Here is a 16,200-nt window from a genome sequence, read left to right on the forward strand (position 1 = left end):
TGTTGGACATACTGTAGACTGTTAGACATATTGTAGACAGTTAGACATACTGTAGACTGTTAGACATACTGTAGACTGTTAGACATATTGTAGACAGTTAGACATACTGTAGACTGTTAAACATATTGTAGACTGTTAGACATATTGTAGACTGTTATACATATTGTAGACTGTTATACATATTGTAGACTGTTAGACATATTGTAGACTGTTAGACATATTATAGACTGTTAGACATATTGTAGACTGTTAGACATATTGTAGACAGTTAGACATACTGTAGACTGTTAGACATACTGTAGACTGTTAGACATATTGTAGACAGTTATACATATTGTAGACTGTTAGACATATTGTAGACTGCTAGACATATTGTAGACTGTTAGACATATTGTAGACTGTTATACATATTGTAGACTGTTATACATATTGTAGACTGTTAGACATATTGTAGACTGTTAGACATATTATAGACTGTTATACATATTGTAGACTGTTAGACATACTGTAGACTGTTAGAAATATTATAGACTGTTAGACATACTGTAGACTGTTAGACATATTGTAGACAGTTAGACGTACTGTAGACTGTTAGACATATTGTAGACTGTTAGACGTATTGTAGACTGCTAGACATATTGTAGACTGTTAGACATATTGTAGACTGTTAGACATATTGTAGACAGTTAGACACACTGTAGACTGTTGGACATACTGTAGACTGTTAGACATATTGTAGACAGTTAGACATACTGTAGACTGTTAGACATACTGTAGACTGTTAGACATATTGTAGACAGTTAGACATACTGTAGACTGTTAAACATATTGTAGACTGTTAGACATATTGTAGACTGTTATACATATTGTAGACTGTTATACATATTGTAGACTGTTAGACATATTGTAGACTGTTAGACATATTATAGACTGTTATACATATTGTAGACTGTTAGACATACTGTAGACTGTTAGAAATATTGTAGACTGTTAGACATATTATAGACTGTTAGACATACTGTAGACTGTTAGACATATTGTAGACAGTTAGACATACTGTAGACTGTTAGACATATTGTAGACTGTTAGACGTATTGTAGACTGCTAGACATATTGTAGACTGTTAGACATATTGTAGACTGTTAGACATATTGTAGACTGTTATACATACTGTAGACTGTTAGACATATTGTAGACTGTTAGACGTATTATAGACAGTTAGACATACTGTAGACTGTTAGACATACTGTAGACTGTTAGACATATTGTAGACAGTTAGACATACTGTAGACTGTTAGACATATTGTAGACTGTTAGACATATTGTAGACAGTTAGACATACTGTAGACTGTTAGACATATTGTAGACTGTTAGAAGTATTGTAGACTGCTAGACATATTGTAGACTGTTAGACATATTGTAGACTGCTAGACATATTGTAGACTGTTATACATACTGTAGACTGTTAGACATATTGTAGACTGTTAGACGTATTGTAGACTGCTACACATATTGTAGACTGTTACACATATTAAAAACTACACAACTTATATGAAAGGCTGAATGGAATGAGTTTTTCACAGGACAAAGAGTGAATGAATTCAAAAGGGTTTTTCACATCTGCAGTGATTGTCATGGAGAGATAATGTTGTTGTACTTTTACACCTGATGTAAAATGGAACGGCACGAGAATTGAACGTGTTTACTAGCAAAACCCAATTAACACAAACATCAGAGCAGATTGCAAAGACTCAAACCCAAAAGATCGCTTGAAATTTAAAAATGAAAACAGTTGGCCTTCTAGAAGCTTGGGTGCCTGAAAGTCTATTAGTCCGTGTGTGATGCAATTAAAGTGCAAACTCATACGAGGTTGAGAATGTTTCGAATATCAACAAATATGTTGGGGAGAAGCATAAGGAACAAGGCTAGACATGAAGTAAATACTCAATGCATACGAATGAGACAAATCTCTTTGCACTAGGACACATCACCTTATACGAAGCACAGGACTTGACAGGGAACAGCTGCAATGAACAAAGAGTTATGTCCCTTGTTTCCTCTTGCACGGGTGCATCTACTTGGCTGGATACAGAATCTTAAAAGAAATCAACTCACAAATTTTATGACATGATATTAATGAATGATGAGCTAACAAGCTGCTACAGATATTATTTTACTAAACTTGGGAGAACAGTGTTTCTAGAAGCCATCATATACCCAATTATAATAAAGTGAGATCACATTGTGACTCATTATGCATGGTGAGCATTTTATTGGCCACTTCTGTCAACTTGCAATAAAAATTTATATTAACGTTTGTGATATTAAAATAGTTAATAGATTGCAAAATACCGTAGCAATAGCAATAGCAATGCTAGCACAGGGGACTGCTAAAAACCATTTACAATTTGTGGAGAGCATGTATTCATCCATTTTGGTTCCATTCTAAATGGTTCCCATAGCGTACTGTACATATTTTGGTTGACCCTTAGGACTATTGTTACATCAAAAGGGGTCATAAAGTAAGATCCATTATATATTTTACAGAAATGATAGTGGCTAAAGCAAGTTTGAGCCAAAGGCTGGTTTAAACTAAATTTATTTGGTTTTGATAATGCTTGCCTTGTATAATTTTAAAATGTTTTTGAAGTAAAAAATGTTGGTTCAACATCGTTGCAAAATCTGCAGCACTTCAGCGCTCCGCAGTTTTATGACCCCCTGAAATGACTAGCAAAGCAGAGAACAAATATTTGCGCTAGGTTTGTGGTTTTCACTACATACTTTAATTATAGTTTATTATTGTTATGATTGTTAAACAAGCATTCGCATGAAAAAAATTTTAAATAAAAAATGCCAATAACTTGAAAATACAAAATAATTGGTGAGATCATGATATTTGAACAGGAAGCTGACCTGCAGAAGTAAGCAATAAAATAGAACAAGGGAATGATAGCTATTTTTATAGTAGCACAGAAGTACTGTAGCATAGGTGATGGCTATTTTTTTACACGCATTTAGAACTTCTTCAATTTCATAAAAAATTTTACACAAACCGGAAATAGAATTTAAGAAAACATAAGCAAACCGCTAATGTTCAAAGAAACAGGGTTCAAGTGAAACAAAAACAAGCTAATAATATCTAGATGTCTACGAAGGCTGTCACGTAAAAGACTCAAACATGTGTTAGAAGAAAGATGAGGTAGGGTGGTAAGAAACGCTTACAAGATTGGTCGAGAGTTTCGCAGAAACACTCTCTAATAAAGCGAACAAGAGTCTGTACATCTTCGATGGTCGACATGTAACCAAATGAGGCCCTCACTGCCCCAGTTGGCTGCCCATTTATCAAGTCTACTGAGTCTCCGCACCTGTGGCCCAGCTGCAAGCGGTAGCAAACACAGCATTGATCACAGGCTAAACTTAACTATCTTCATATTGGTTATGACAATGATGTCTGCATCGCAAAATTAAAAGTGCATATAAGATGGAAATCTTCGAAGCTTGGGCAAAAGGTCACAGCTCATGGTCTCTTTGATGACTCAATTGGTGTATTTGCTTGAATGAGCACTTAAAACCAATCAGGAGAGATCCAGAGGGTAAGCATAAATGTGCACCATAGCCCTAGTAACTAACATAATGTCTACTCTATCTGGACCTTCTTTTAGTACTTTTAGATCTATTTTTAGGTAATGTTAAATGTATGAGGTCAGAGAGAAGGGCTAAAGAAGGAGGTTAGAAAAGGGTTAGACAATTTGGTAAGAAGGTAAGGCTAATTAAGGTGAGGGTAAAAGGCTAAAAAAGAAATTAACAAAGGCTAAAGAAGGATTGAAAGAAGAAACTGGAGAAGTCTTAATAAAAGTCAACTGGGAGACTAACGAAGAGAATAGGAGAGTCTGTATATGTAGACTAACTGACCTGATGGTTGTCATGCAGCTGCTGGGTGGATATGCCCAACAGCTTCTGGCAGGCACCAATATTACAGAAACAACCCGTACGAAGATGGATTTTATAGAGGCCTGCCATTGTCTGCACCTGCCAACAAAACATACAACATTCAAGACATTCTATGCCGATCATGTCACCCTCAGACTAGTGATAAATTGTTTTATGCTGCAGCTGTTGGAGGCCTCTCTTCTACTTTATGACTGCATAAATGAGAACCATGGCAACTTTGTCATCGATTAGTATATATCGACATAAATTTACTTAAAACCGATTTGCACTATAGGTAAACGCATATATCGACAAGTTGACTTCTTTCTTTCTGGTTTGTCCTTCAAATGATGCCAAGGGTAAATGCTGTCCAACTACACATTTGTACTGCTGCCTATTCCACTGTCCACATAATCATATATGCGCATTCATGACAAATTGCATTCTTTTAATACGTCCACCATAACCGAAGTTAAGAGACTTTGCATGCTTTCGTACAATAATATTTAACAATGATAAAAACTTTCTTGAACTTTAAAACATTGTAATAGCGATAAAATTGGCTTCTATTGATCAGAAGAAGTTGATAATCAATGCTTTAGGAAAGTAGGTTTGATAGCGAAACGCCCACAATTATATCAATTGTACCTTTTAATTTCTGACTAATATTAAGTGGTACAAAAGGTTTGGGCATTAAAATGGTGCTGCAGCAAAGCATGAGGTTGTCGGTTCACCTAATTCATAGCCAGCTTGCATAACAAGAGTGGTAATAATACGAACCGTATATCCCCATATACAACCCTATATCGCATATAAGCTGCCCTAGCAAAACAGCTCTAAAATAAGGAAATTACAAAAATCTGCATGTAAGCCGACCCTATAAACCGTAACACGCCATACGTATTTATCAGAGCAAAAGGTTGCGGAAATGGAGCGGCTTTTGTAGACTTACTACTAAACGTTTCTCATTGGTGAGTAGTTGCATAATTAGCCTATCGTGTCTCCGCCTAACCAAAAAGAAACAATCATCTATTTGCGTTGAGCAAATGGAAACCATGTTTGCATCTCGCGTTGACCTTAGTTTCACTTTGTAAATGCAAATTTTCATAAAGGTTTCTTCTTCGGGATGATCAGAAGCGTTACAGCCATGGAGGTTTCACAAATTGTAAATCAATGAACTTCTGATGATTATCTATTGGGCAATAGTAGTAGTAACAGTATTTATTTTAACAGTAATAATAATGCTGTGAGCTATAGTAATATTAACAGTTCGTCTGACTTGGAGCAAGCTTTAACTTGTCAACCACGGTAGTATGAAGACAAAAAAGCGTCTGAACTCTTTCTGCAACACATTTGTGGCCTTTGTATGGCATCAGATGATGTAAAATTTTATGCTCATCAAATTGGTCAAATGTTATGACAACTTGTACGGGCCAAAGTCCAATAATTGGTTTTACTGAATATTTAATTGTTTTTATAAAATTTATTTGGTAGCGAAAGAGTTAATGGTATTGGTAACCATTATTGGTTTTTCTTTTATTAATAAAGGTTTGAGTTGTAGTTGTTTTTGCTTTCAATCCAAGTTGCAGGCATAGAAACTGGACCTCTTAGTTGGGTAAAAAAATTGTGCGTTGTAAAATCGGCTCATATCCGAGAAATACGGTAATTAACGGTGAACAGAATGCTCAAGAACCATTATATGAGGAGATTACTCCCTATTAAAATGAAGTTGTCTGGTTTGTAGCCACTACAGACAATCATTTGCTTTGCCAACATCATGCTTCATTTAAAGACAGCCAACAGGAGCTGACAATCAACAGTAATTATTTTCTGTTTTCCTAGCAAACTCATTGAACAAAACACGAGGCCATAACATAGTTAACACCCATATCTTACCATCACACTTAGGAGAACGTGACTACCCTCTACATAAAAGTTCCAATAGTATATGGGTAGTTGAAGCATGACTGTGCCATTAGGATCCAAGGGAAAACAACTCCACCTTTTTGTCAGCAATTAAACTGGATAATTTTTGATGAAATACAAATTTTAGTGAAATACAACTGTACTTCAATTGACATGTTTGTCACTTTCCTCCAAATGTAAGGTAACAGGTATGGTCAGGCCATCTCTGGCCGGTAATACACACCTCGTTGTAGCCTATGTGTTCTCCATTACTCCTGGTGAGGTTAAACGCAAGTATGGGGCCTTGCAGCCTCTGGTCCCTGAATTCACTGTCACAGTAGATATGCACTAGTTTAGAACCGTTGAAATGTTCGAGAGACTGAAGGGTGTCATGTGCCAACTTAGCCAGCTGATAGGTGTGGGTAGATATTGCTTTCATGCCACCTGCAGTATACATCATAATTTACAGACTACTATAATGTTTTTTGATATTCAAGGCTATTTGTAAAGATCTTAGACTACAAGGTACAGAGATTATGGACTCCTTAACACAAAAAAGGTTGCTAAAAAATAACAATGAACAGCTGTTCATTTATACAATATATAAAACTGCATAATGAAAACAAATTTCTGTCACAACTAAATTGTGGTCAGACACAGAATAAATATCTTGCCTCCGCTAGTAAAGAGTTCATCAAAGCCGAACTGTAGGGCTGCAATTTGCTGGAATGGTAGGGTGCCATCTTCGAACCTGAAAATAAAGATTGGCATCATTAGCTTCTTCTTGCAAGTGACTACAGTATAAATTTTTTAGTATATCACACAGTGAGATAAGTACAGCGCATTGCCAGGCCCCAAAGAGAACACGGGTGAAATAGAAACAGAGAGAGAACATAGAGCAAACACGCAAATAAGACTGGTGTCTCAGTCTTACCAGTGACTCTTATTGTGTCGGGGATAATGGAAAAACTTGTCCACTCCAGCGCCTTCCACTGAGCCTCCACCAAAGTAGACTTTTTTCAGCTTGTGGAATGACGTGTTCTTAACGAGTAATGCTCCTATAAAGTTACTTAAAGTGACTGCTTGTAAACAACAATTGGCCATGACATACACTCACAGGTGCTCATATACATGTATAGGCTTTATAGGAGATGACATGGCAGGCTTGTGACCAGAAAGGTATCAGGTGAACAGCACCACTAGAGTTAACTAACTAATTTGAAATGTTGTCCAACGTGAGGTTATTATGCCTTGTCAAGCATCCATTGTGTAAGTTAATTACATACAGTAATCTCTCACTTTTTGTGGCTAATGAAATGTGAAACCCGTGACAAAAAACTTGTGAACTCGTGTCTAATAAAGTTACTCTTAAAATAATCTTAAGGATTGTCCTCTTTTCTTAAATTCAAGCGATCATTTTGTGGGTAAAGAGCATTTAAAAAGCATTTTGAAAGATTTTACAATCACATAGCACTTTTATACTCCACAAAACAACAAGACAAGAGTGTGACAGAGATTTCTGCAATTCATAGATGTTATTCCTTTATTTTTAACAATTTGCTTTAATTTTTTAACGAATAATTTTTTATTTGAAGTATTGAAGCCTTGATAGGTAAACCACAAAGTAGCAAGGAATTACTGCACATATGCAGCCAGTTTTAAATCTAAATTACCATGATGGTAAATACAATTGATGAGTTGCTAGAACTGCCTTAGATGCAACATTATCATCAGCCTTGCCACGAATACTTGGTTTACACTGTTGGTTTTCGATTAGAGGTCATCGTTTGTATTATTACTACCAATTTGAAGATGAAAAGTCAGAATACTGCATGCTAGCGTTATCTTGAGCGGAGAATAATATTAAAAAGGGACGAAAAAAGAATTAAAGGGACGAATTACACTCATATTTGTCACATTGCATATACGATTGACCAGATGAACTTGTTGATGGTAACGGGCCAAATCTGGGGATTTTCCATAAAAGTCACGATTAGCAATGCATGACCAGAGGACCATGATAATAATTAGCATTCCCATCATGACATAGCCTTAAATGCAGTATTTTAGAAACCAGAGTTGGTGAGACAGATAACAGATAATGCCGTTCCAACAGATACCAATAAAGTAGTGTAGCACTGACATGTGCTGCGACTAAACACCCATCCTGATGGTTGATGCCATTGATAGAGAAATTAACCAATGAAAATTAGCCTCAGCTGAACGAATGACTTCACATCCTTGTTGCATTCTTGATTATCATTGTATCGGTGATCATTAATAATGGATAGCGAACAATTTGGTATCGCAATTGTGCTTCTTGCGGATCTATTTGTACTGTTATATTTTTGCTTAAAAGAAAACGTTACATGATAACAATGAAAATCGGCAAACAGTGAAAGAAATTTATGTTTATGAAATGAATTAAGCGCAGGAACAAATTTCATTCATTAAACACTTCAAGATCAGTTTCAATTGACATGAGTGACCTTGACATATTTGTTATGAGTAAGAATATCTTGTTCATAAAACATACCAGCATGTGTGATGCCCTTGTCCTTAGCTGAAAACGAGTTTCAAATGAACTTGACTCAATAAAGCAAATAGAATCAGGATTAAACTTACTATGAATGAACTCTTTTGGCAGATCTGAAAGTTTCTTCAGCGCCAATGATGTGTGTAGCAACAGCATCAAGATAGCACAAAAATGATGAAGTTTCGAAGCTTCGAGAAGTTTGTATTGTAATGTTGCAAGCAAATTATAGGCTGAGGAAAGGCCCAAAAATACTGGGTGAATAATACTAGTAGCGAAGAAATGACACTCTTAGCATAGCCTGTTGGACTTACCCAAACCTGTTGGATAGCCTATTGGACTTACCCAAACCTGTTGGATAGCCTATTGGACTTACCCAAACCTGTTGGATAGCCTATTGGACTTACCCAAACCTGTTGGATAGCCTATTGGACTTACCCAAACCTGTTGGATAGCCTATTGGACTTACCCAAACCTGTTGGATAGCCTATTGGACTTACCCAAACCTGTTGGATAGCCTATTGGACTTACCCAAACCTGTTGGATAGCCTATTGGACTTACCCAAACCTGTTGGATAGCCTATTGGACTTACCCAAACCTGTTGGATAGCTTATTGGACTTACCCAAACCTGTTGGATAGCCTATTGGACTTACCCAAACCTGTTGGATAGCCTATTGGACTTACCCAAACCTGTTGGATAGCCTATTGGACTTACCCAAACCTGTTGGATAGCCTATTGGACTTACCCAAACCTGTTGGATAGCCTATTGGACTTACCCAAACCTGTTGGATAGCCTATTGGACTTACCCAAACCTGTTGGATAGCCTATTGGACTTACCCAAACCTGTTGGATAGCCTATTGGACTTACCCAAACCTGTTGGATAGCCTATTGGACTTACCCAAACCTGTTGGATAGCCTATTGGACTTACCCAAACCTGTTGGATAGCCTATTGGACTTACCCAAACCTGTTGGATAGCCTATTGGACTTACCCAAACCTGTTGGATAGCCTATTGGACTTACCCAAACCTGTTGGATAGCCTATTGGACTTACCCAAACCTGTTGGATAGCCTATTGGACTTACCCAAACCTGTTGGATAGCCTATTGGACTTACCCAAACCTGTTGGATAGCCTATTGGACTTACCCAAACCTGTTGGATAGCCAAATATCTTATAGAAAGAGATAGGTACAAAGTCTATATCGCTGCCGGATAGACAGAGAGGTGATGTCGCCACTAGGGAGGCAGCATCCAACATAATGTACCAATCAGCGCATGCATGTCCTACGGAGAGGGTGCCACCTTTAAGCTGAGCTCCCCAGTCTAAGTTGTATTTCCTGCCACTGAAATTGGACTGTGCAGGATAGACGAAGAGACCTGTTGTTGCTGCAGGCTTCGTGTATGTTGAGGCTTGCTTATGAGTTATATTACCTGCAAAATGAAACATTTGGAATAAATGTTAAAATTTTTGTACGTAACCTTATATTCTTTTATAACTTGCAATAAAACTAATACCATTTAGCTTTTTAAAAGGGGAAGAGTAAACAACTCCTAGTGTTTCAAAGCAAGCAATGATGGATGCCAGTAACAACAGAGCTAACCTTTCATTCTCTAATGTTATGTAAACTTCAAACCAAAACAAAACTTTAATTTTTGGGTCTGTCCATAAGAGTTGTGGTGGAGGAGTTTCAAGTGTGTCTTAGAAGTTGTCTAATCTTACTTCTAATATATTAGGAGTTATCTACATCTTTCCTATGAGTAATTTAATTGAAAAAGCTTTCAATTATTAGATAAAGCTTTCATGTGTTGTAAGAAGTTGGAATAAAAGTGAAAGGAATCTGAGAAATAAGATGGCTGCGTAAACTAGTTTTAAAGAAATATCTGTATATTTTACTAACTCACTGATATCATAAACTGCAAGCACCATAATATATCATCATATGAAAGTAGTTTTATGTATTACTGAGATCTGTTTGGCTTTCTTATTTGTTTATATCATTATTGTTCTTTTTACTGTATAAACTATTTATAAAGAATCCCGACTCTGTGCAACAATTAATTAGTTTTCAAATCTTGTTTCATAGGTAACACAGTAACAAAATACAGCAAATCTACATATATCAAAACAATGTGAAACAAGCACAACAATACACAATTTATCCCAGATAATGGCGCCATTAGACTCGCACTGCTATAGCAGCATAGAGCAACTAGTTGTAGTTGCAGTAGCTATAGTTGTAAAGACAGACAGACTTGTAATTCACTTATAAATGTATCTCAACATTCATTATTATTAGCTCCTCGTTTAATACTGTACTTAAGGGTGTGGTAGCAAAAAATACCAATTTTTAAAAGCTCGAATTTAAGCCAGCCATAGGCCCAACGGTTTATTAGACTGTTATCAACTATATACAGACGCATTGCAATAATTCATATTTTTAATGTAGGCTACAGAGCGCCTCCAGTGCACTCGATCTGTATGTGACAGGTTTGAGTTTAATTATGGAAAAGGCTACCAGTGGAAACATAAGGCCATTAAACTGTAACTCCCTCTCTGTCAAATATACATCAGGATTCAACCTTAAATTGCCTCCTCTTTCAAATACACTTCAGGATTTAACCTTAAATTGTACCCTCTGTCGAATATACTTCCTGATTCAACCTTTAATTTTCCCCTCTGTCAAATATACTTCAGGATTTAACCTTAAATTGCCTCCTCTTTCAAAAACACTTCAGGATTTAGCCTTAAATTGTACCCTCTGTCGAATATACTTCCTGATTCAATCTTTAATTTCCCCTTCTGTTAAAAACACTTCAGGATTTAGCCTTAAATTGTACCTTCTGTCAAATACACTCCAGGATCAAACCTTAGATTGCCCTCCTCTCTCAAATATACATCAGGATTCAACCTTAAATTGCCTTCTTTTTCAAATACACTTCAGGATCTAACCCCAAATTGCCTCCGCTTTCAAATACATTTCATGATTCAACCTTAAATTGCCTCATTTTTCAAATAAATTTCAGGATTCAACCTTAAATTGCCCCTTTTGTCAAATATATTTCAGGTAGCAAGAAAAGTCTACTTAGAAAAAAGGAGTAGACAACTTTACTGTGCACAGTTGGTTTGACAAGATGGAGCTGATCATGTGAGATGCAGCAGACTTCAGCTCCCTTTGTCAAAGCATACTCTCGGAGACCAAGCACTGATGTATGGTTATCGTCTAGATAGCAAAGAATCCCACTACGTCCATAGCTAAAACACTCTCCAACCCTCCGAATAGAATCAGTAGCACCGGATGTGAATATCACAGTGTACTCTCCAGGACTAGTTCCAAAGAACTCCAGCACCCTAAAATCATTAACACTTAAAGATGAACTTACACAAAATGTTTGGTATATTTTATCAGAAACCATTGGTATTTTTCTATTATCTGCAATCGTTGTTGGTGTTTGAGGTGATCTGACTGCCAGAACATTTCAAGATTTGAAGCGACAAAACTTGATTGCGGTTAAAACAATCAGAAGAAAGATACTTGCCAAAATGATGTCACTAGTTGCTATCATTACTATAGTTGATATCGACTATCTTTCGTTTTTTTCATGATACCATTTTATCATTGCCGGCCATCTTTATAGACAATTTTATCATTAAAAACGCGAAGCCTTTGCAAAGAATTTTTGAAAATGATGCTCTTGTTTGCAATTTTTTTATTATAATATCAAAACAACACCAAAAAGTACTAGTAAATAAAATAAAAACGATCGTTTTCTACGGATATGGTGGTTTTTTGTGAACAAGCGCATGTGCAAATGACTTGATGACATAAAAAAAATGATTGAATTGAAAAAACGATGGAAAAACAAAGGGAAGCGTTGAAGTTGCGGTGTTACGTGTCTCTATTCTGCTGGTCTCTTTGCAACAATATATGTCATAATCGCACCTTCGCTTGATCTGAGCATTTTAATTGCAGTTAAATTTAGTTGATATTAATCTTGAAACATAATCTTGAAAAATACTAATACCTTCTGATAAAACCTACTAAAATTTCGTGTAAGTTTGTTTTTAAACCAAAGAGATAACAAATTAATTCGCTGACAGAAGCGCCCCATTTGTTGAGTGTTTGCTGCTCCTCAGTAAGCAGCCTTCTTTGGAGTTGACCAGTTAGCATGTGAACTTGTATAACAAGTATAAAAGCAGCTGTTGTGTTTAGCAAATAAGAAGAACATGAACATTCACAGGCTATCCAGCATGGATAGTAAACAAACCTTTGCCTGGCCTCCTCTACATAATCAGGCCCTTCTGATGCAGAACTATGGGGATTTCCGAGAACAGAAGATTGAAGAAGTCTAAAGTGTTTCTCTAGCTGTCGCGAAGAAGGCACTGTGGCTCCTGCATGGTCCAGATAGCAGATATCTGTAAGTATAAATGGTTGTTACGGTAGATTCAAAAAGGAAGAGCTGCTGCAGCTAAGCAAAACTGCTACATAATAAATTAATTATATCTGTATTATTAATTAATATATTAATTTTGCACGCCTCTATTGGGGGTATGAAAAGCATCCATTTTTATAGTCAAGTGCCGAGCGTACTTGCTAATAAAATGCTATATTATTACAAATAGTACGCTGGCAGTCCCGAGCGTGTAGAGAGATAGCCATGTGTAATAGCTATGCACACAATTATTTTTAGATGTTGAAAGGTGATGGAGTGGTGGTGCACTTCACTTCAAATCTGAATATTCAGACTCAATTACCGTGCACTGCAGTCTTGTCTCCTAACACTCCTAGCGTGGCTTCCGACGTACGCGGATCTTATTATAGTAAATATTATGATAATACTACATTAATATAGCAATAATTAATACAAGCTATACGTTAATATGGTAACACATTGAAGGTATTACTATTCTGTACCTTTTAGTTGAGGGAAGTGCGGGCTGTGGTCCATAAGATCATCACCGGTCTTAAACACACTGAGCCTTTTTAGTCTACAAAGTTGTACCAAAATGGCTGTAACTACAAGGTATCTTTTACTAACTTTCATAATGGCTTAAAAACAATGACTCAAAAGTAACTCAAAAAATTGTAAGTTTATCTTTAACAGCGAAAATATTATAAACATTGCCTTTTGATGATTAATTAAATTACACTTGAAAAAAAATGGTACAAATCTGTTAAATAGCTAATAAATCTATTGAAAAGCAATTATAATATTTTGAAATACTAATAAGACTATTCCAAAAGAATTTTGGGAAAAAAATTATTCTGGTTGTTTGGTAAAATACTTTCCCCATAAACGATGGAACAACTTGAACAACTTGCAAAACTGAAAATACCGCTACATGCTCATTTAAACAAACAACTTGGTCACAAAATAAATTATTCACCAGTTCTGACGAAGGGAATACTAGAAACTTAAAAGATATGACAGTCATTCTATAGAAAACAAACAATTCAAATACAATATCCCTATAAAGAGCAGATACCTGCAAACATTATTCTTGCAGCTATAAGACTTGCATGTTTAACGGAGTGATATAGAAATCAAATTATTTTTTTACTAACTTACAATCTGACCGTAGGATTTAAAACTGCATGTAATTGTACTAAATTTGTCTGCAAACAGTTGTGGTAATTACAAGTGAGAAGAGCTTTGTTTGAAAACATCTTACAAACATACCTTTTAGACTTTTAGCATACTATCCAAACTAGTAATTGCTATTCACCTCTACGGAATAGTCACAATCGGTGTGCAATTTCTCAATAGCACAAAATGAATAATCTAAATATTGAGGGCATGGGGTTGAACTATATATGAATAATAGCATAGAACCTTCAATGTATTTTTTACTTTATTGTGTGTTTGATTTCTGACTTTTCAGGGCTTTGCTTCAAACAAGGGTTGCTCTTTATGAGCTGAAGAAGTAGGAGAGCATAAGCGAACTTTTTGTGCCATTCTCCATATTAAGGTACAAAGCATATAGATATCTATACTTGAAGCACAATGCTCTAAGCTCACAACAACAAATGGCAATAAAAATATTATAGAAAAAATGTATTCAAGATTTGCAGGGTTTTTCAGAAGAGCTGAATGGGAAGCTTGGAGAAAATGATAAAATCTAGACACTTCATGTAACCTGTTTTAACACACAGTTTTCCTGCAATCCAATTTGGAAGTCTTCTGTTTGCTGTTGCAATATATGCTTGCTTGTTACTATGTTAGGGTATTTATATTATTTATATTTAGTGTTGAGTCAAACAATCTGACAGCTAGTTACTATTTTTGTTATTAAAGCCTTTCGTTTAAACATTTACCTATTTGAAACTCAGTAAAAAACGTAATTTTGTGTAGTCTTCCAAAATACTATTGTTACCTTGTTTCTTCTCAATACCCATTATTCTAGTATGTTGCAATGTCGATGATTAGGTAAGATATAAAAAATAAGAGCAAGGTGCAATTCAATTTAAAAAGGCGAACTATGAAAATACTGGCATTTTACTCTCGGATATATTCGAAGAACCGAGTACTAATAATTACTACGCAGATATGATGTGGGACCTGTTTAAAAGCAGTACACCATTTTCTATGTCAAACTTTGTTCCTACACTGTTATTAAACACAAAAGGGAAACCTTAGATAACACGGTCTCTTTTACCACTAATCAGAAAAAAACATGTTATAAAACAGCAAGGCAGTACTTCTCAGTAGAACATTTTAATAACCTGAAATACCTGAAAAAAGTAAGTAAAAAATGCAGTAAATGATGCTAAATCTAATTTCATTAAGTGTAGTGTGACTCAAGAGCTTGAAAAAAGCAATAGCAAGCCACTATTTGATTTCATTAATAAATAACGAGGCCAAACAAACAATATTTGATGCCTAGATAATACTCCGACAGAGGATACTGCCAATGCCTTCGCAACTTATTTTTCATCAGTGTATAATAAAACATAATTTAATACCTAGTTTTTCTTTACATATATGCCTCTCTCGGAAAATGGGAAAAAATTATAAGAGAGGTGAGCGTTGCCAACCTAATCAACTCATTAGACACCTGAAAGTGTAATGGCCCTGATAATATATTGCCGTAGCGTCTGAAAACATTCAGTTGTGAAGTAAAAGATTTTATACCATGCTTAACAGTTATAATGCAAGTTTGTCTAAACCAAGGATACATTCCTGATGACTGGTGAGCAGTTCCCATATTTAAGAGCAGGAGTAAAAATCTCTCCAATAACTACAGACCTATTAGTTTCACTTCTGTTATATCTAAATTGATTGAGCATGTCATAGTTAGCTCTATCTGGCAACACTTGAAATGTTTCAATCTAATAAGTAGTAGCCAACACTACTTCCGCAGATGGTATAGCACCACAACTCAACTTCTTTATTCTATTCACCATGCAACACAAGCTCTAGCAGGGAGTCAGAGTTATCATCTTATTTTTTTCGACTTTGCTAAGGCCTTGGATAAGGTGTTCCATCATCTGCTTGTCAGTAAAATGAAGGCTTATGAATTAAATGTTGGTGTAGTGCAGTGTGTAGAGTTGTGGGTGAGGAACCGAAATTCATTGTTACTGTTAATGGCATGTTTGAGTTGTTTGCTGTCCCCTCTGGAGTTCCGCAGAAATTGGTTCTGAGCTCACTGCTGTTTTTGATTTTGCAAACGACATGGCTCTGGCTGTGAAGGGCCCATTCTGTCAACTTTATGCAGATGACATTCTATTAGGCATGGATATTACAGAATGCGGGGCTGCTGGTCTTCAAAATAATGTAACGGCACTGTATGACTGGTCTGTTCAATAAGACATGACTTTTAACCCTACC

At 35.9% G+C, this 16,200-nt stretch overlaps 1 protein-coding gene across 1 annotated transcript in view; it reads right to left on the bottom strand.

The window, feature by feature from the left end:
- The window catches only part of LOC137387938 (molybdenum cofactor sulfurase-like), a 28,103-nt gene that overhangs the window by 11,003 nt on the left and 900 nt on the right, over positions 1–16,200 (bottom strand). Inside the window, exons 2-11 of the mRNA XM_068074455.1 lie at positions 13,287–13,360; positions 12,640–12,787; positions 11,484–11,722; positions 9,520–9,804; positions 6,770–6,893; positions 6,510–6,586; positions 6,080–6,288; positions 3,913–4,029; positions 3,223–3,376; positions 1,992–2,095 (exon numbers count right to left, since the gene is read on the bottom strand). Coding sequence (XP_067930556.1) covers positions 1,992–2,095; positions 3,223–3,376; positions 3,913–4,029; positions 6,080–6,288; positions 6,510–6,586; positions 6,770–6,893; positions 9,520–9,804; positions 11,484–11,722; positions 12,640–12,787; positions 13,287–13,320 — 1,491 coding nt within the window. The 5' untranslated portion in view covers positions 13,321–13,360. The remainder of the gene's footprint in view (positions 1–1,991; positions 2,096–3,222; positions 3,377–3,912; positions 4,030–6,079; positions 6,289–6,509; positions 6,587–6,769; positions 6,894–9,519; positions 9,805–11,483; positions 11,723–12,639; positions 12,788–13,286; positions 13,361–16,200) is intronic.

The sequence above is a fragment of the Watersipora subatra genome, chromosome 2, assembly GCF_963576615.1.
Source record: "Watersipora subatra chromosome 2, tzWatSuba1.1, whole genome shotgun sequence".
Classification (NCBI taxonomy): Eukaryota; Metazoa; Bryozoa; class Gymnolaemata; order Cheilostomatida; family Watersiporidae; genus Watersipora; species Watersipora subatra.